The sequence below is a fragment of the Chiloscyllium punctatum genome, chromosome 11 (assembly GCF_047496795.1).
Source record: "Chiloscyllium punctatum isolate Juve2018m chromosome 11, sChiPun1.3, whole genome shotgun sequence".
In the NCBI taxonomy this organism is placed as follows: Eukaryota; Metazoa; Chordata; class Chondrichthyes; order Orectolobiformes; family Hemiscylliidae; genus Chiloscyllium; species Chiloscyllium punctatum.
The window spans coordinates 97,259,477-97,281,579 of NC_092749.1; the positions used below are offsets into that span (position 1 = coordinate 97,259,477).

General features: G+C 41.9%; 1 protein-coding gene across 1 annotated transcript in view; it reads left to right on the plus strand.

Moving 5' to 3' along the window:
- Positions 1-22,103, plus strand: part of mthfd1l (methylenetetrahydrofolate dehydrogenase (NADP+ dependent) 1 like) — a 171,826-nt gene that overhangs the window by 49,936 nt on the left and 99,787 nt on the right. The window contains exons 12-17 of the mRNA XM_072581340.1: positions 3,497-3,633; positions 13,365-13,411; positions 13,922-14,029; positions 14,157-14,231; positions 18,736-18,838; positions 21,652-21,728. Coding sequence (XP_072437441.1) covers positions 3,497-3,633; positions 13,365-13,411; positions 13,922-14,029; positions 14,157-14,231; positions 18,736-18,838; positions 21,652-21,728 — 547 coding nt within the window. The remainder of the gene's footprint in view (positions 1-3,496; positions 3,634-13,364; positions 13,412-13,921; positions 14,030-14,156; positions 14,232-18,735; positions 18,839-21,651; positions 21,729-22,103) is intronic.

Here is a 22,103-nt window from a genome sequence, read left to right on the forward strand (position 1 = left end):
GTAAATAATTGTGGTCCCAACACCGATTTCTGAGGCACACCACTAGTCACTGATTGCTAGCCAGAATAGCACTCATTTATCCCCACTCTTTCAAGTCATAGATTCATAGATTCTGTCAGGCAACCAATCCTCTATCCATGTTACTACTCTACTCCTAACACTATGCATCCTTATCTTATGCAGCAGCCTTGTCAAAGGCCTTTTGGAAATCTAGGCACACAGCATCCACTAGTTTCCCATTGTCCACCTTGCTTGAAATGTCTTCATAGAATTCCAAAAGATTTGTGAAGCATGACCTGCCCTTCGTGAACCCAGGCTGCTTCTGTACGATTGGATAATTCCTGTCGCGATGCCTTGCTATTTCGTCCTTGATAGTAGACTCTAGCATCTTCCCCGCTATAGAGGTTAAGCTCACTGGTCTATAATTCCCCGTCTTTTGTCTACATCCCTTTTTAAACAGTGGTGTTGCATTTGCTATTTTGCAGTCTTCTGGGACTGCCCTAGAGTCCAGCGAATTTTGGAAAATTACTGCCTGTCCACCTGCTATTTCTCCTGCCATCACTTTTAGTACCCTGGGATGTATTCCATCAGGGCCAGGAGACTCTTCTATCCTTAGCTCCATTAGCTTACCCAACACTAACTCTTCCGTAATAATAATTGTTTCCACGTCCTCACCTACCTTTGTCTCTTCATCACTTACTGGCATGTTATTAATATCGAGGAGAAAGTGAGGACTGCAGATGCTGGAGATCAGAGCTGAAAATGTGTTGCTGGAAAAGCGCAGCAGGTCAGGCAGCATCCAAGGAACAGGAGAATCGATGTTTTGGGCAATTCCTGAAGAAAGGCTGATTCAAGCACAGGATCCTGGTATTGGATTTTATGTTCACACTATCCAGCTGTATTTTAAATTCAGTCCAAATGGTGGAGGCTAGTACAATTGCAACATTAAAGGGCATCTGGGTGGGTATATGAATAGAAAGGGTTTGGAGGGATATGGGCCAGGTGCTGACAGGTAGGACTATATTGGGTTGGGATATCTGGTTGGCAAGGATGAATTGGACCGAAGGGTCTGTTTCCGTGCTGTAACTCTATACTGTGATCACTCCTTTCAAGGGGATCCCTGACTAATAGATATGAAGCTACAATTCTTACTGACTGCAATTTAAATCTAGTTGCATGTTCAAAAAGAGCTAGACATAACCAAGCAAAAGGGTACAGCACAGCAGGGACATCATTGATGTTCAAACAAAAACAGCAGGCCTGGCAGCATCTGTGGAAACCTGTTGAGTTTCTACAGCATTTGTCTTTTGTTTGTTTCACATTTCCAGCTTTCATAGATCTTTGTTTTATCATTGTTCTGTTAATTTTAATGATAAAGAAAACTTGCATAACAAGGATGTGTATAGCAACTTTGATGTACTAAAACCACTCCGTGATTCACAGGAACACTGTAAAATAAAATCTGGCACTTAGCCCAACAATAAGTAGGATTAATGGAGTGTCTTATGAGAAACAGAAGGATTTAGGGTAGGAATTCCAGATCTTAGGGCCATTGGCAACTGAAGATGCAACTATCCCAATTAAAGGGGTAATTGGGATGCATAAGATGTCAGAGTTGGAGGAGCATGGTTTTCACATTGAGTTGTAGAGGCTGGAGGAGATTAGAGAAACAAGGAGGAGTGAAGGTTTTTGAAAACAAAGGTGAGAAGTTAAAATCAAAGTGTTGCTTGACTGGGAGTCAATATAGCTCAATGAGCATGTTGATGGATGAGCTGGATTTGATTACAGTTAGGATATGGGCAGCTGAGATTTGGGTGATGTCAAGTTAGTGGAGGATAAAATCTGGCAAATAGGTGAAGAATGAATTAGGCTGGTCAATTTTAGAGACAAAAAAGGTCATGAATACCCTGAACAGGTCAACTATAAAACTGAATGCCAGACACTTCAGTGCAACCAACTTGATAATATGCCTTATAAATGCAAGTTTAGGTGCCCAAATAGCTTTCAGGAATAAAATGAAGGTCTTGGGCTGGAGCAAAGACATGTTAATGTCAAGGTGTGGCTGAAATGATTCCTTCAAGTTCACAATGATATCTTCCTGTACTGTGCCATTGTGTCTTTCTATTAAAATGGAATTGTGTTATAAGTTTGTCCAGTTTTAATTTGATTGTCCACTGCTTTGCTGCTGATTATCAGGTATTTAGCACAACTTGAGTGAGAGAAGATGCATCAGTCTTTTTACTTTTTTCATTCTGTGTTCTTGAATCTGGTGCTGATTTGCTTTTCTTGCTGTGTAATGCTAGTGTCTCAGAACATGTCAGAGAGATAGGGGACTATCTCCTCCCAACATCTACCTAATTAATTTTTGAGTGAGAAGCCAGTATAAGCTCGGATTTTTGGTGCACGAACAGAGAGACATATAGTATACTTGGAGTTTGTTTAAGTGGCAGGACTACTTGATAAGAATATTGAATCCTTGCTATTTAAACAATGCCATTGGATAAAAAGGATTAACATTATTCTAAGATGTTATAAATCACTGATTAGTTGACCTATTGTGCTCATTTCTGGATACTGGATTTTAGGGAGGATGTCAAGTTCTTGACGATACAGAAGAGACTGACCAGAATGGTACCAGGGATTGGGCTATCTGTTAGATTAAAAATAGTTAACATTAGAGCACCCTAAGAGCTAATTTTAAATCGAAGTACAGTATTAAAACAAAATCTCTATGGAAGCTAATCTTAATGTTGCATCAATATAGAGCATGAAGTATTGGAAGATTTATAACTAAAATTTCTGTGCAACTAACAGGCACCCCTTTTACAAACTTAGAATGTTTCAAAGTACAGTACAGACGATTATATACATTTTTGAAGTGCAGACACAATTGTAATGTTGAAATTGTGCAATTAGTTTGCATGACAAGCTCCCACAAACAATACAGTGCCTCATAACTTTTTCCTAGAGGTGTTGGTTCAAGGATAAACATTTAGCTAGCAAGAATTAACTTGCCCTTTGAATTATTTAATGGGATCTTTCATGCCCACCTGAGAAAGCAGATGAGGCTCAGTTTAACATTTCATCTGAAAGTTGAAAGAACAGAACAGCACTTTGTTTCAGTACTGCGCTGAAGTGTCAGCCAAGATTTGGTACCTGGAGTTCTTTGTTTGTTCTTTTCCTCTGCGTATCCCTCTCCTCTTCCCCCTCTCTCTCCCTTTTTTGCAGTCGATCCAGACATTAACTGTCACGTCTAATTTTTAATTTTTAATCATTTCTAGTCCAACTTCCTTTGCTGACATAGACCACTGTTGTTACTTCACTGCTGCTAATCTGCATCTTTTGAGCTATTTGCTTTCTCCTGTAACTGAAATGAAGTGCAGAGGAGATACAGAAGTGACCTCATTGGATGTGTCTCCCAAACAAGTCAAGACTTTTGATGCTGTAATTGCTCAATTTGCAAAGTATGAGTAACTGCTGTGTTTTATTTTTACAGAATTACACCAACTCCTCTAGGAGAGGGGAAGAGTACAGTGACAATGGGATTGGTTCAAGCATTAGCAGCCCATCTGGGTACTAATGCCTTTGCTTGTGTGCGGCAACCATCTCAGGGACCAACATTTGGTGTTAAAGGTAACCAGCTTATAATAAATTTTGCTAATAAGAATGGAGTACGTTAATTGTGATTTTATAGAGTAAATAATGTAGGGTAGTTCATTTACCAGATAGGCATGAATGATTCAATCGGAGTAATACAACCCAAGTAGCAGTTTCTTTTGGATCTTCTCCTGCTTACATTTTAGTGTGCCTGGAGAACCTTGCTTTTGAAGATATTATTGTAGTTCTCCTGGTTCAAAAGTAAGTTTGCTGTTTATCTTGAAAAGAAATAAAATTGATGCTAGTTATCTCAGAAATGTCTGCATTGATTGAGCTTTAGATGAATATTTTGTAATGCATTCTTGTCGAAAGTTGTGGTTTCAAGGTTTGTTCCGTAGATTTGACTGAAGCTCCCAGCACAGACAGAAGGAATGCTGAACTGTCATGACTAGCATCTTGTTGGGATGCAAACCCAAAACCATAACTACTCCCTCAGATGCACCTAAAAGAGCCCATGCATTATTTGAAGATGATCATTGGTATTTTCTCTGGTGGTCTGATTAATATTTATGCCTTGCCAAAAGAGATTATTTAATTTATTTGTTGTATGAGGGAACCTACTCTTCAGAAATTAGCTGCCATGTTTTCATTTTTTAATTCGCCCATGGGACATGGGTGTTGCTAGCTGGCCAGCATTTATTGTTCACCACTAGTTGCTCTTGAGAAAGTGGTGATGAGCTGTCTTTTTGAATTGCTGCAGTTCATGTGTTGTAGGTACATCCGTAATACTGCTAGGGAAGGAATTCCAGGTTTTTGACCCAGGAATAGTGAAGGAACGCTGATACATTTCCAAGTCAGGACAGTGAATGGCTTGGAGAGGCACTTGTAGGTGCTGGTGTTGCCATTTATCTTCTGCCCTTCTGGATGGAAGTTCGTAGATTTATCTGAGGATTTTTGGCAAATTTCTTCAGTGCGCCATGTTGATGATATACACTGCTGCTGTGGATTGCCATTGGTGGATGGAGTGAATGTGGTGCTAATCAAGTGGGCTGTTTTGTGCTGAATGATTTTAAGGTTCTTGAGTTTTTTAGAGCTGCTCTCATCCAGGAAAGTGGGGAATATTCCATCGCAAGGGGAGGCAATGGCTTAGTGCTGTTATTACTAGACTGTTAATTCAAAGACCCAGGTAATATTCTGGGAACTTGGGTTCAAATCATGTCGCAGCAGATGGTGTAATTTGAATTCAATAAACTCTCGAAGTAAGAGTCTCATAATGGCCATGAATCCATTGTCGATTGTTGGAAAAACCCCATCTAGTTTGCTAATAGCCTTTAGGAAAGGAAACTGCCATCCTCACCTGCTCTGGCCTACATGTGACTCTGGACCCACAGCAATGTGGTTGACTCTTAATTACCCTGTGAGCAATTAGGGATGGGCAATAAATACTGGCTTGGCCAGCAATGCCATCATCCTGGGAATGAATAAAAAGAATACACTGACTTGTGCTTTGTAGTTGGTGGGTATACTCTGGGGAGTCAGGAAGTGAGTTACTTGATGTTGGATTCCTAACTTCTGACCGACTCCTGAAACTACTGTTTATTTGTCCAGTCCAGTTGAGTTGCTGGTCAATGGTAACCCTCAGGATATTGATAGTAGGGGATTCCGTGATGGCAGCATATTGAATTAAAGTGGGATGTGGTTGGGTTTTTTTTGTTCTTTTTGTTTTGTGGGATATGAATGTTGCCAGCATTTATTGCCTGTCCCTAGTTGCCTTTGAGAGGGTGGTGGTGATCTGCCGCCTTAAACTGCTACAGTCCACCTGCTGTGGGTTGACCCACTATGCTCTTGGGGAGAGAATTCCAGGATATTGACCCAGCGACAGTGAAGGAATGGTGATATATTTTCAAGTCAGGATGGTGATTGGCTTGGAGGGGAATTTGCACGTGAGGGTGTTCCCATGTATCTGCTGCCCTTGACCTCCTAGATGGAAGTGTTTTGTGGGTTTGGAAGGTGTGTCTGAAGATCTCTGAATTTCTGCAGTGCATCTTATAGATAGTACACACTGCTACTATTGAGCGTCAGTGGTGGAGGGTGTGGATGAAGTGCCAATCAAGCGTGCTGTTTTGTCCTGGATGGTGTCCAGCTGCTTGAATGTTGTTGGGGCTGCACCCATCTAGGCAAGTGGTGAATATTCCATCACACTCCTGACTTTTGCCTCATAGATAATGGAATATTTGAATAAGATGATGTTACTTGTTGCAGTATTCCTGCGCTTATAGCCACTCTGTTTGGTGAGTCCATTTGAATTTCCAGTCAATAGCAACCTCCCCAGGATGTTGATAATGGAGGATTCAGTAATGGTAACACCACTGAATGTCAAGGAACAGTAGTTAGATCGCCTGTTATTGGTGATGGTCACAGCCTGGCATTTGTCAGCCCAAGACTTGGCTTATCTTGTTGCGTTTGAACTTGGACTACTCCAGCTTCTGCGCATTTGCAAATGGTGCTGAACATTGTGCAATCCTCAGCGAATGTACCCACTTGTGACTTTATAATGGAAGGAAGGTGATTGATGGAGCAGCTGAAGATGGTTGGTCCTAGGACACTACCCCTGCAAAGATTTTGTGGAGCTCATGATTGACTTCCAACAACCATAACCATCTTCCTGTCTGCCAGGTATGACTCTTAACCAGTGGATAGTTGCACCCAAACCCATTGATTTCAGTTTTGCTTGGGCTCCTTGATGCCACACTAAGTCAAACGCAGCTTTGATATCAAGGGCTATCACACTCACCTCACCTCTGGGATTCAAGTTTTTTGTTTTGTCCATTTTGAACCAAGGCTGTAATGAGGTCAAAGCTGAGTGACCCTGGCTTAACCCAAACTGGGTATTGCTGAGCAAGTGCTGCTTGATAGCACTGTTGAAGACACTTTCCATCACTTTATGGATGATCGACACTAGAGTGATGGGGCAATAATTGGATGTGTCCTTTTTTTTAATGTACAGGACATACTTGGCCAATTTTCCACATTGTCTGGTGGATGCCATTGTAACTGTAATGGAAGAACTTGACTTGGGGAGCAACAAATTTTGGAGCACAATCTTCAATATTGTTTGCTGGAATGTTGTCAGCGCCCATAGACTTTGCGTTATCCAGTGCCTCCAACTGTTTCTTGATATTATGTGGAGTGAATTGAATTGGCTGAGGACTGGCATCTGTAATGCTGTGGACCACTGGTGGAAGCCAAGATTAATCTTCCACTTAACACTTCTGGCTAAAGATTGCTGCAATTGCCTCAGTCTTATTTTTTGCACTGATGTGCTAGGCTTGTCCATCATGGAGGATGGGAATATTTATGGAACCACCTCCTCTAGTGTGTTGTTTAATTGTCCACCACCATTCACAGTTGGATGTGGCAAGACTGGAACTTAGGTATGATCTGTTGGCTGTGGGATTGCTTAGTTCTGTCTGTTCCTTACTGCTTATATTGTTTGGCATGCAAGTAGTCCTGTTTTGTAGCTTCACCAGGTTGATATCTCATTTTCAGGTCTGCCTGGTGTTGTTCCTAGCATGCCCTCCTGCACACTCCATTAAACCAAGGTTAATCCTCTGGGTTGATGAAAGTGGTTGAGAGGGCAACATGCTGGGCCATGAGGTTACAGATTGTGCTAGAAAACAATTCTGCTGCTGTTGATGTCCCACAGATGCCCATTTTAATCAGCTTGATCCATAGTACTGCTGCCGAGCCACTCTTGGTAGTGGGTATCGAAATTGCCCAACCAGAGTGCATTTTGTGCCCTTCTCATCCTCCATGCTTCCTCCAAGTGCTGCTCAACATGTAGGAGTATCAATTTATCAGCTGAGGGAAGGTGGTACATGATAAACAGGAAGTTTGTTTGCCCTTGTTTAACCTGAAGCTATGTGACTTCATGGGACCTCGGGATCCAAGTTGAAGACTCCCAGAGCAACTCCTTCCCAACTGCATACTATTAGAGTCATAAAGAAGTACAGCATGGAAACAGATCCTTCGGTCCAACCTGGCCATGCTGACCAGATATCCCAACCCAATCTAGTCCCACCTGCCAGCACCTGGCCCGTATCCCTCCAAACCCTTCCTATTCATATACTCGTCCAAATGCCTCTTAAATGTTGCAATTGTACCAGCTTCCACCACATTCTCTGGCAGCTCATTCCATGCACGTACCACCCTCTGCATGAAAACGTTACCCCTTGGGTCTCTCTTGTATCTTTCCCCTCTCACCCTAAACCTATGCCCTCCAGTTCTGGACTCCCCGACCCCAGGGAAAAGACTTTGTCTACTTATCTGTGGCCCTCATAATTTTGTAAACCTCTATAGGGTCACCCCTTAGCCTCCGACGCTCCAGGGAAAACAGCCCCAGCCTGTTCAGCCTCTCCCAGTAGCACAGATCCTCCAACCCTGGCAACATCCTTGTAAGTCTTTTCTGAACCCTTTCAAGTTTCACAACACCTTTCTGATAGGAAGGAGACCAGAATTGCACACAATATTCCAACAATGGTCTAACCAATGCCGTGTACAGCCACAACATGACCTTCCAACTCCTGTACTCAATACTCTGACCAATAAAGGAAAGCATATCAAATGCCGCCTTCACTTTCCTATCTACCTGCGACTCCACTTTCAAGGAGCTATGAAGCTGCACTCCAAGGTCTCTACAGCAACACTCCCTAGGACCTTACCATTAAGTGTATAAGTCCTGCTAAGATTTACTTTCCCAAAATGCAGCACCTCTCATTTATCTGAATTAAACTCCATCTGCCACTTCTCAGCCCATTGGCCCATCTGGTCCAGATCCTGTTGTAATCTGAGGTAACCCTCTTCACTGTCCACTACACCACCAATTTTGGTGTCATCTGCAAACTTACTAACTGTACCTCCTTATGCTCGCATCAAAATCATTTATGTAAATGACAAACAGTAGAGGGCTCAGCACCGATCCTTGTGGCACTCCACTGGTCAAAGGCCTCCTGTCTGAAAAACAACCCACCACAACCACCCTCTGTCTTCTACCTTTGAGCCAGTTCTGTATCCAAATGGCTAGTTCTCCCTGTATTCCATGAGATCTAACCTTGCTAATCAGTCTCCCATGGGGAACCTTGTCGCACGCCTTACTGAAGTCCATATGGATCACACCTGCTCTGCCCTCCCCAATCTTCTTTGTTACTTCTTCAAAAAACTCAATTAAGTTTGAGACATGATTTCCCATGCACAAAGCCATGTTGACTATCCCGAATCAGTCCTTGCCTTTCCAAATACATTCTGGATTAGTGGGGCTGGAAAAGCACAGCAGTTCAGGCAGCATCCGAGGAGCAGCAAAACCGATGTTTTGGGCAAAAGCCCTGTATTCCTCATGAAGGGCTTTTGCCCGAAATGTTGATTTTACTGCTTTTCCAGCCCCACTAATCCAGAATCTGGTTTCCAGCATCTGCAGTCATTGTTTTTACCTTTCCAAATACATGTACATCCTGTCCCTCAGGATTCCCTCCAACAACTTGCCCTCCACCGAGGTCAGGCTCACCAGTCTATAGTTCCCTGGCTTGTTTTTACCGCCCTTCTTAAACAGTGGCACCATGTTTGCCAACCTCCAGTCTTCTGGCACCTCACCTGTGACTATCGATGATACAAATATCTCAGTAAGATGCCCAGCAATCACTTCTCTAGCTTCCCACAGAGTTCTCGGGTACACCTGATCAGATCCTGCGGATTTATCCACCTTTTCACCGTTTCAAGACATCCAGCAATTCCTCCTCTGTAATCTGGACATTTTGCAAGATGTCACCATCTATTTCCCTACAGTCTATATCTTCCATAATCTTTTCCACACTAAATACTGATGCAAAATATTCATTTAGTATCTCCCCCATTTTCTGTGGCTCCACACAAAGGCTGCCTTGCTGCACCTTTGAGGGGCCCTATTCTTTCCCTCGTTACCCTTTTGTCCTTAACATATCTGTAAAAACCTTTTGGATTCTCCTTAATTCTATTTGCCAAAGCTATCTCATGTCCCCATTTTGCCAGTCGATGTTTGGAAAGTTAAAATCCCCTACCATAACTACCCTATTATTTCTTACAGATAGCTGAGATCTCCTTACAAGTTTGTTTCTCAATTTCCCTCTGACTACTGGGGGAGAGCTCTATAATACAATCTCAATAAGGTATCATCTCTCTCTTTTTTTCTCAGTTCCACCCAAATAACTTCCCTGGATGTATTTCCAGGAATATCCTCCCTCAGCACAGCTGTAATGCTATCTTTTATCAAAAATACCACTTCCCTCCTCTGTCGCCTCCCTTTTTATCCTATCCTGGAACATTAAGCTGCCAGTCCTGCCCATCCCTGAGCCATGTTTCCGTAGTTGCTATGTTATCCTAGTCCCATGTTCCTAACCATGCCCTGAGTTCATCTACCTTCCCTGTTAGGCCCCTTGAATTGAAATAAATGCAGTTTAATTTATTAGTCCTACCATGTCCCTGCCTACCCTGACTGTTTGACACACTTCTGTTCTCAGCTGTACCCATCTCCGATCGATCTCTTTCCTCACCATCTCCCTGGGTCCCACCCCCCCCCCCCCACCTTACTAATATAAATCCTCCCAAGCAGTTCTAGCAAATTTCCCTGCCAGTTTATTAGTCCCCTTCCAATTTAGGTGCAGTCCATCTTTGTTGTACAGGTCACGTCTACTCCAAAAGAGATTCCAATGGTCCAAAAATGTGAATCCTTCTCCCATACACCAGCTCCTCAGCCATGAGTTAATCTGCTGTATCCTCCTATTCATGCCCTGACTAGCTCGTAGCACTGGGAGTAATCCAGATATTACTTCCCTTGAGGACCTCCTTTTTTAAATTTCTGCCTAACTTTCTGTAATCTCCCTTCAGAATCTCGACCTTTTCCCTTTCTATATCATTGATTCCAATGTGAACAATGACCTCCTGCTGGCCCCTCTCCCCCGTGAGAACATTCTTCACCCTCTCTGAGACATCCTTGATCCTGGCACCAGGGAAATGACACACCATTCTGCTTTTTCTCTGCTGTCCACAGAAAGGTCTGTCTGCACCTCTGACTACAGAATCCCCTAACACAATTGATCTCTTGGAAGCCAGCATATCCTTTGTTGCATTAGAGCCAGTCTCCATACCAGAAACCTGGCTGTTCATGCTGTGTTCCCCTGAGAATCAATCACCCCCTACATTTTCCAAAACAGCATACCTGCTTGAAATGGGTATATCCACAAAAGACTCCTGCTCTAGCTGCCTACCGCTCTCACCCTTCCTGGAGTTAACCCATCTATGTGACTGTATTGAGACTTTTTTTTTTCCCCCCCATAACATACTGTTGCTGTTGCAAATTCCTCATCGTTTCTATTTGTGTCTCCAACCGATCCACTCGATCTGATAAGATTCACATCGAACAGCATTTATAGCCATCTCCCCCATCTACTGCCATCTCCGCTGGTGGGTCAAGATATAATCGGGGATGGTGATGCTGATGTCTGGGACATTTGTTTGTAAGGTAAAATTCCATGAGTGTGACTGTCAGGTTCTTGCTTGACTAGATTGTGTGACAGTTCTCCTAATTTTGGCACTAGCCCTCAGATGTTAGTAAGGAGGAGTTTGCACGGTTGGCAGGGCTATTTTTGCTGTTGTCATTTCCAGTGCCTAGGTATGTTCCATCTAGTTTCATTTCTTTGAGACTTTGTAGCAATTGCTTGAGTCTGAAGTAATATGTTGGCCAGACCTACAGAGAATGGCAGATTTCCTTCCCTAAGAGACATTAGAGAACCAGATGGGTTTTTCCGACAATCGGCAGTGCTTTTACAGTCATTGGTAGATTCTGAAGTCTAGATTTTTTTAAAATTGTATTCAGATTCCAGATCTGCCATGGTGATGTTCGGACGCAGGTCCCCAGAAATGAACTGAGTTTCTGGATTGAATCGCCTATTCCTGATGAAGGGCTTTTGCCCGAAGCGTCGATTTCCCTGCTCCTCGGATGCTGCCTGACTTGACCACACTAATCCAGTTTCTGGATTAATAGTCCAGTCCCAGTGATAAAACCAAGATTGTCCCTATTTGGAAACGGTCATTGCCTGGTATTTGTGCAGTGCGAATGTTCATTGCCACTTGTTCTAATATAATCATATATTGTAGATATATAGTCAAGTTGTGGGCAGGCCACCTTTTTGAATCTCTATAGCAATGCGATACAAACTACTAGGGCAGTTGAATCAGCAAAGCTGATGAGAACTTCTGTTGCATGGAGGCCAGATTGGGTAAGGATAGCAGTTTTGCTTTCCCACAGGAATTTAGTGATGCCATTGGATTTTTGAGACTGTAACAGCTTTATGATAACTTACTGACACTATCTTTTCTTTCAAGATTTAAAAGTTAATACGAAAACAGAAATTGCTGGAGAAAAGATATTTTGAGTCAAGTGACCCTTCTTCAGAACTGATAGTAGTTACGCAAAGGTGATCTTTATAACAGAGTGGGCGTTATTGGGACGGTGTAGGGGAGAAGGAATAAACAAATAGGTGGATTTGGAGCTCTGAGAGAAGGTGAGTTAGGAAGACCCAAGGATGGTTGATGGTGAGCTTGGGAAAGAAAAGTTGATAATGGATACCAAGAGTAGGTGAAAATAGGTTGGCTGTGCCAAAAGCCAGTCCATGCCTCGACAAGACCTGGGTATAGGTAAAGAATGTGGAAGGTGGTGTTCAGGCTGTAAAATTATTGAATTTGATATTGAATCCAGAAAGCTGAGGATCCCCAAGTGGAAGATGAGGTGCTGTTCTTCTGGTTTGTAAAGCCTTGCTGGAGCACGGCAGCAAGCTTGAGACACAACTGTTGGCCAAGAAACAGTGGGCTGTTGAAGTGGTAAACAGCTGGAAACTTGGGACCATTTTTATGGACAGAGCATAGATATTCTGCGAACTGGTCATCCAGTCTAATTTTCTTCTCCCCAGTGTAGACCAGATTGTGCCAGTGAACTCTGTAGTCTAGATTGAGTGAAGTGCAGGTAAACCATAGCTTTACCTGGAAGATATATGTGGAGCCTGGATAGTGAGGAAGAAAATGGGTAACTGTTGCATTTTCAACACAGCCAATCTGGTTTCACTAATCATGCTTCCTGTTGCTGTGTACTTTCCTTCCCTTGCTCACTATCAATCATCCCCTTGTCTGTCTAACTTTCTCCATCTCCACCTATCTGCTTACTCCTTTTGTCCCCACATTCTGTTATCAACATAAATATCACCTTTTCCAAATTACTATCAGTTCTGAAGAAGCATCACTGCATATGAAATGTTAACTCTTTCTATCAATAAATACTGCAGGACCTGCTGAGTTTCTCCAGGAGTTTGTTTTTGCTTTCAGATCTTCAGCATCCACAGTTTCTTTTTGTTTTATATAAAAGTTGGTGTTCTCTGTTAATTATTAGTTCAGATAACTGGATTATTAGTTAAAACTAATCAGTAGCATTTACATTATTGTCACTATGAGCCAGAACACTGTCTCATCCAAAAGATTCTTCAGCATTTCTTCACTTTTGACCTGCAAGTGCCATTAAAGTCTTTGGAGTGTGGTTTGAATCAGTAACCTCTGATGTGCACTACCAAGTGAAGATTTACAATTCAACCAATTAAAATAACCATTCCACTTGTATGTAATGTAATTAAACAGATGGGAAGCCAGTATTGAAATTCAATATAAGTAAAGTGATGATTGTCTTTGAATAGGTGGAGCTGCAGGTGGTGGATATGCACAGGTCATCCCTATGGAAGAGGTAAAAGAACAGAAATTCTAATCATTTCAGTTGTTCATCAGCTGATGTCATCCCTTTCCCATAGAGCAAAGTTATGAAAAAACAGATTTGTATACAATGTATAGAATTAGCAAAATGCAAGTTGACTATTTGACCCAGTTGAAGTTTGCTACTCTTTAACTGCATCTTGTATTTCATCCTTCCCTAATAACAGATAATTCTTTCCTCTGCTCCTTATCTAGCTTCCCCTTAAGCGTATTTGTTTTTTGTCTCAGCTACCACACTATAGCCAGCTTTACATTTCCATCAATCTCTTAATTTCTGATTAATTTCTTTGGTTCTTCCATATACTTTTTCATGCTTATCTACCTAACACTAGATTTTGCAATTGATGGGAGTTGCTTAGGTACACATGATGCAATCAGTGCAAAAATGAACCTGATAAAATGTGAGTCTTCAACTCATTTTCATCAATTATATTAAAATTGACTTCCATTATGTGTTTTAGTCACATTGTTTCTCACATTACAGTTTAACCTCCATCTAACCGGGGACATTCATGCAATTACAGCTGCTAATAACTTGCTGGCAGCAGCTATAGATGCAAGAATTTTGCATGAAGGCAGTCAGTCAAACCAGGTGAGCTGGGAAATTGGCTTTTTTTTTTGATCAGCGTAGTTTTTGACTTGATAATTAGGAGTTACAATGTTTAGATTTGCAATACTAAATTAAGACAATGAAGTGTTAATTTGTGTCATCTTTCCAGGCTTTGTATAATCGTTTGGTTCCCACTATAAATGGAAAGAGAAACTTTTCTTCCATCCAGCTTGCTCGGTTAACAGTAAGTAAAGCATTTTTAATTTTCAGTCGTTGCCCCAAGTTTTTAATTTTAAGCTTATTCTGTTCTGTAAACTATCATTGAACAAACAGTTTATAAGAACTGGTACCAGGGCTGGTTGTGTATAGGCTGCGTTTTTTTCTCTTTGAATTTAGAAGATTTAAGGGCAATCTATTTGAAGTGTTACAAGATGTTCAGAGAAATTATTCTCTCTCTGGTGAATGTGTATAAAATAAGTGAGAATAAAATGAAAATTGATGTCACTTTCTCATTTTAAATTTTTAATGACTGCGGGTATCTATGATTCTTTCCCCAAAAAGGCAGTTGATACCGGGAGTTAATTGAAAATGTCAAGCTCAAGACTTGATTGACTCATTGATTATGACTATTAGGATTGCAGGTCCATGTTGGATTAAGATTCTGAATTGAATGGTGGAGCAGGTTTGACGGACTCTGATCATCAGCTGTTTCTATTATTTCACACCTTGGAATTGTTTTTACTCATGAGATGAGGCTAACATTTATTGCCCGTCATTAATTTCCTTTCAGAAGGTAATGATAAGCTGCATTCCATGTGGTGTTTGCATACTTAATAGTATTGTTAGAGGAGGATTTCCAGTACTTTGATCCAATGACAGTGAAAGAACAGTACTATAATTCCAATTCAGGATGGTGTATAGCTTGGAGGGGAACTTTCAGGTAGCAGTCTCTGTTTGTCTACTGCCCATTTAGGTGATTGAGGTTGTGGGTTTGGAAGGATTCTGAAGAGCCAGGGTGAGTTGTTGCAATGCCTCTTGTAATTGGTACACACTGTTGTCATTGTGCATTGATGATGGAGGATTTGAATATTGATGTTTGGTGAGGTACCAGTCAAGTAAACATGTTTTTTCTGGATAGTGCTGAGCAACATGGGGGTTGTTGAAACTGCACTCATCTGCACAAGTGAAGAGTATTCATCTCGATTTGATGTGTCTTGAGGATTCACACTTGGGCTTTGTGGAATCAGGAGATGAGTTACTTGCTGCAGATTTCTTAGCCTCTGACTTGCTCTTAGTGTTGTCTTACTCACATGGCTGACTCAATTCAGCTTCTGGTCAGTGTAGTCTCTGAATGTTAACCCCCAAGATGCCAATAATAAAGGATTCTGCGTAGGTAATATCATTGGAAATCAAAGGGTGATTACGTTTTCTGTTCGTGATGGACATTCCCTGGCACTTTTATGCCTACGTGGTATTATCATGTATCAGACCCCAACTTGGATGTTGTCCAGATCTTGTTATGTTTGCACATGTGTTGTATCAGATGCTGAAGCAGTCCAAATGGTGTTGAACATCTTGCAGTCATCCTCACCTCCACCCTTATTGTTGAAGGAAGTTCATTGATGAAGTAGCTGAGGGTGTTTGGGCCGAAGGCACCATCCGAAGGAACTCCTGCTGTGATGTCCTTTGGCCAAGATGATTGGCCTCCAACAATCACAGTCCTCTTTCCTTTAACCAGTGAGAGTTTCCTCCTCAGTTTCCATTGATATCAGTTTTGCTTTGGCTCCTTGATAATGCTGTCTGTCAAATCTTTCCTTGGTATCAAGGACAGTCGCCCTCTTTTTATTTTCCCTCTGGAGTTCACCTCTCTTGTCACCGTTTGGACCAAGGCTACAACAAGGCTCTGAGTTTAATGGTTCTGTCGTAGCCTACACTAAGCATCAGTGAGCAGATTATCGTTGAGGGAGTGGCCCTTGATTACACTGACACTTGCTGATTGCGAACAGGCATGATAATTCACCAGGTTGCATTTGTTCTGCTTTTTGTGCACAAGATCTACTTGGGCAAATTTACTCGTTGCGTAGATCAAAGTATTATAGATGAGCTGGATGGCTTGGCTAGGAACAAGATTAGTTCTTCAGTAATCGTACTGGAGTGAGACCCATCTTCTTTATCAATAGCCTGTCCAATTTTTGTGTCACCTGCAAATTTCGCACTCGTAGATTCCACATTTAAGTTTGCATCATTGATATATGCCACAAACAGCAAGAGACATAAAACAAAGCCCTGTGGAGCACCACTGCTCCCATTTCCAAAAACATCCTTAGACCAAAACCTTTTGTTCCCTGTCACCTGAGCCAGTTTTGAATCAAATTGACACATTCTCCTGTATTCCATACAGGTTTTTTATTTGCTGTTTGACATGTAAGACCTTGTCAAATATCTTATTAAAATCCACGTAGACAGCATCCATTACAATATCCTCATCAATTCTCCTCGTTACTTTCTCAAAAAATTCAATTCAAGTTTGGAAGACAGGACCTTCCCTTAACAAAATCATGGTGCATATTTCTGATTAATTGCTACTTGGACAGGAACCGATTAATCTTGTGTCTCAATATCAATCCCGGTATTTTGTCTATCACTGAAGTCAGACTGACTGCTCTATAATGATTTGGCCTATCCATTGCACCCTTTTTAAATTATGGTACATGAAACAAGTCATGGCAAGCAGGTTCTCCCACATTACAGGTGGGTAAAGTGATGCACGTTAGCTTGTAAATTGTAATAATTGCATTTATTCCCACACCCTTTTTACTTTATGTATGTTCATTTTCTTACTATTTAAAAATAGTTTTTGTACATCTGGCACATCATAAAACTGATCCTGAACATTTTGGACCAATTGCAAAGAAGAATTTTTAAAAAATATTTGTGTTTCTTTTACATGGAAGACTCGCAGGAAAGGCTTGTTAAGTAGTCCTGTGTGAATATGCTATCTGATAAATTGTTGTGGTTCTGTTCGCCGAGCTGGGAATTTGTGTTGTAGACATTTCGTCCCTGTCTGTGACATCCTCAGTGCTTGGGAGCCTCCTGTGAAATGCATCTGTGATGTTTCCTCCGGCATTTATAGTGGTTTGTCTCTGCCGCTTCTGGTTGTCAGTTCCAGCTGTCCGCTGCAGTGGCCGGTATATTGGGTCCAGGTCGATGTGTTTGTTGATGGAATCTGTGGATGAGTGCCATGTCTCTAGCAATTCCCTGGCTGTTCTCTGTTTGGCTTGTCTTATAATAGTAGTGTTGTCTCAGTTGAGCTCATGTTGCTTGTCATGACCCGAACTACAAATCTTCTCAAACTTTGATCTGATAAATTGCCTGATAGATGGCACCCCATGTATTGTTTCTTTTAGCGTCTGTGAATTAAATAGAATTGATCAATCCTAGGAAGGAAATATTATTCTTGGAGTGGATACATTACACATTCAGCACAATGGTAAAAAACAATAGAACTGTGGTTGCTGAAAATCAGAGACAAAAACAGAAATTGCTGGAAAAGCTCAGCAGATCTGGCAGCATCTGTGCAGTGAAATCTGAGTTAATGTTTCACATCCAGTGACTCTTCCTCAGAACTGATGGTATCTAAGAAAAGGTTGGTCTTTATGTAGAAGATAGAACGGGGAGAGGGAGGTAAGGAGCAAACAATAGGTGGGGATAGAGCCCAAAGAGAGGAGAAGAGTTGGATCAACAAAGGACTGGATAATGATCAGCATAGGAGGATGAATAGCTACTCGTGGGGACTCCTTTGTCTGTCTAACTGTTCTTCTCTCTCTTTCTTTTGGCTCCATCTCCACCTATCATTAACTCCTTACCCTTTCCTCCCACTCTAATTTCTGCGTTAAAAAACAACTTTTTCCTAGTTACCATCAATTCTGAGGAATGGTCACTGGACCTGAAGTGTTAATTCTGATTCGTCTCCACAGATGCTGCCAGATCTGCTGAGCTTCTTCAGTACAATAGTAACATGGACTCAAAGGACTATGGTGGAAAGATGCAGAGTATGAGCTTGTATTCCTTGAACATAGGAACCTTCAAAGTGATTTAATGATATTTCAAATTCTCCAAAACATTTGCTGAGCTAGTTAGGCAAGTTTATTCATTCCCTGCAAGTCCACAACAGTGAGACACAACCTTTAGAGCTAGGTTTTCCAGGGCTGATAGTGGACACCAGCGTCATTCAAGGAATGCTTTCTCCCAGAAAACTGTTGAATCTAGTTACTTGAAAAGTTCAAGCCTGAGATTGACTGACTGACAGATTCCTGTTAGATATTGATGTTATAATATCTGAAAGCAAGCTGAATAAATAGTTTTATAGTAAAGATCATATATGATCTGTTCAATGTCAGATCCGGGTGAAGGGATTTCATTGTGCTGTCATGTTCCAGCTGTGATATAAGTTCTAGGCTAATATGGTATAGCCCATCAGATAGGACTTATCCCACGCCTTGTCCTAATAAATTGTATTTTAACTTTGTAATATTAGTTCAAACATCTTGGTTAAATATAATAATCTGTTCCATTTACTTTGTGACTGGAGCTGAACTGATTTAGTTATAATGTACACCTGATTGCTTGCTTGCTTTTTGAATTTCTGTCAATTAGGTTTTGTGTAAAGAAAAAATACTTACACATGGTAGACACACTGATCTATGACAATCAGCTGAGTTTCACAATATTTGTCTTTTCCACTGCAGCGACTAGGGATCCAGAAAAAGGACCCGCGCCAGTTGGCACCAGAAGAAGTCTCAAAATTTGTTCGTTTGGACATTGATCCTTCTACAATTACCTGGCAACGAGGTGAGAGATATTTTAAAAGCTAACATAATTTTTTTGTTTAATCAGAAACAGGTGAAATGATTAGAGGGGAGAATTATCTCATTTTGTGAAATGATTTACTAGCTTTAAAATCAAAGGAGGAATCTGTTAGGTTGGTGATTAGGAATGCTGAGTAACTATTATTCCAGTATGTATCAGCCCTCAACTGTATGAATGGGAGGAAAATCCAGCAAATATACTGTGAAATGATCCAAAGCGTAAGGTTTGTAGCTCAGGTTGAGATTTAGGGTATAGGTTTGCTCGCTGAACAGAAGGGACTACGTTGAGAAAGCCAATGCACTACTTACAGACACCAACATCTGCCAACAGGTGGCGCTAGACCGGACCCCACAACTAGGAAACAAAATTACATATCTCCTAAGAAAATTACACAATTCTGGACAATTAAACAAGACAGAATTCCAGAAAATGAAACCCAACGGGACCAACACCCCACGATTCTACGGACTACCAAAAATCCATAAACGAGGGGCCCCCTTCAGTCCTATAATCGCACTACCAGGAACACCAACTTACAGACTGGCCAAAGAACTGCACGCAATACTGAAATACCTAGTAGAAGAGTCACAGCACTCCATCCACTCCACCCAGGAATTCCTAAAAATCATCAAAAACACCAAAATAGAGGAAGACGAAGCAATGATCTCATTCGACATCACAGCACTGTTCACCTCCATCAACATCGACCTGGCAAAGGAAACACTTACCACACTTTTAGAAGAGACGATCACACACACACCAACCACCATCAATCACATTACCAACAAAAACATCATGAAGCTAGTGGACCTGTGCCTCACACCTACTTCACTTTCAACAACATAGTCTACAAACAAGCCAACGACACACCCATGGGATCTCCGCTATCAGGATTCATAGCAGAAGCAGTAATGCAAAGATTAGAACAAATAGCCCTACCAACCATCAAACCAAAAATCTGGGTCTGCTACGTAGATGACACATTAGATTAGATTAGATTACTTACAGTGTGGAAACAGGCCCTTCGGCCCAACAAGTCCACACCGCCCCGCCGAAGCGTACTCACCCATACATCTACATCAACCCCATACCTAACACTACAGGCAATTTAGCATGGCCAATTCACCTGACCTGCACATCTTTGGACTGTGGGAGGAAACCGGAGCACCCGGAGGAAACCCACGCAGTCACGGGGAGAATGTGCAAACTCCACACAGTTAGTCGCCTGAGGCGGGAATTGAACCCGGGTCTCCGGCGCTGTGAGGCAGCAGTGCTAACCACTGTGCCACCGTGCCACCCACATTTGTCATCACAAAACGAAACAAGATAAAAGAGACATTTAACATCATCAACAACACCTTCACAGGCATGAAGTTCACCAGGGAGGAAGAAGCTGACGACAAACTCGCATTACTGGATGTCACAGTTGAAAGAAAGGGCGATGGAGAACTACAAACCTGCTTATACAGAAAACTGACAAACGCTGACCAAATACTTAACCACATCAGCAACCATCCCAACACACACAAACAAAGCTGTATCAGAACACTATTCCAACGAGTCACCACACACTGCAGCACAGACGAACTGCGCAAAACAGAGGAGAACCACATACACAACGTATTCAAAAAGAATGGATACTCAAAAAAAATTGCGCAGATTCCTCAAGAACAAACCATGACAAGCAGACCAAACACAGCCAGAAACCCTAACCACCTTACCATACATCAAAGAAGTTTCAGAAATGACAGCCAGACTACTGAGACCCCTCGGAATCCTAGTAGCACACAAACCCACCAACACTCTCAAACAAAAACTAACAAACTTAAAAGATCCAGTACATCCCATGGACAAAATCAATGTCATCTACAAAATTCCATGGAAGGACTGCCACAAACACTACATAGGACAAACAGGAAGAAAGTTAGCCACCAGGATACACGCACACCAGCTAGCCACAAAAAGCACGACCCTCTCTCCCTCGTAGCCCTACACACGGATGAAAAAAACCACCATTTCGACTGGGACAACACATCTACCCTGGGACAGGCTAAGCAAAGGCATGCCAGAGAATTCCTAGAGGCCTGGCACTCCAACCACAGTGCCATAAACAAACACATAGATCTAGATGCCATCTATCAACCCCTCAGAAAACAAACAGCAAATGACATCACCACAAACCCCAGGAACCCCATCCAGGAGAAAGATATAAATAGAAAGCAGGAGACAACAGCTTTGCTTCACTTGGAGGTCGCCACTGATGTTACCTAGCCAGGTAACGCAACGTCTGGATATCAAACCTACAGCTCAGCGAGCAAACCTACACTCATGATCCAAAGTACTCTGAAGTGGAATTACTACTCAAATATAGGAAATATGTTTGCCAATTTGTACAGAGTTAGATTCTATAAACATCCAATTGCCAATGACTAGATCATGTATTTAGTGGTGCTGGCAGAGGAATAAGTACTTGCCAAGACCTGGAAAGAGCATTCCTTCCTTAAACTAGTATTATGGGATCTTTTACATCTATCTGAGACAGAGGTTGTGTACTATACTGTATACTGCCCAGCTCAATCATCTCTTGGGCGGCCTTACCAACTCCCTGCTCTCTCTCTTCTCTCTCTCTCTCTCTCTCTTCTCTCTCTCTCTCTTCTCTCTCTCTCTCTCTTCTCTCTCTCTCTCCCCCTCTCTCTCTGTTTTCCCCCACCCCACACCTTCATTCAAGCCTTCCACATTAACTCTTTACCTGGTTATATCCTTTAAGTTGTATTGTAAACTTTTTGTCCCCCCAGTGCTTGATACAAATGATCGTTTCTTGAGGAAAATAACAATCGGGCAGTCAAATACAGAGAAAGGATTTGCTCGCGAGGTATGGACTGTTTTACTGTTTTTTGCATACCAATCATGAACTATACTAACTTTGAGTTGTGACACTTAAAATATCTTTGTATTTATTGGAAACATTAGGTAATTAAGGCAGTGGATGGAATGAGCTGGTAATGCTGTGTGACACCAGGCTGGTCTCATTTTAGCTGCTTCTGACATACTCACAGGTTGCCCATACAAGTGCCCTTACCAAGGCTATGTACCAGGTGAACTTTCTCCAATGATGCAACTGATCCTGACTTCAGGTTTTGAAGTCTACTCACTCTGCTCCCTGTCGGTACGGGGCCGGGTTCACTGTTTCTTCACTGTGGACGTGGTGAGAGGCATAATGTTATGCCATGCATCTGCACCTAAAGTT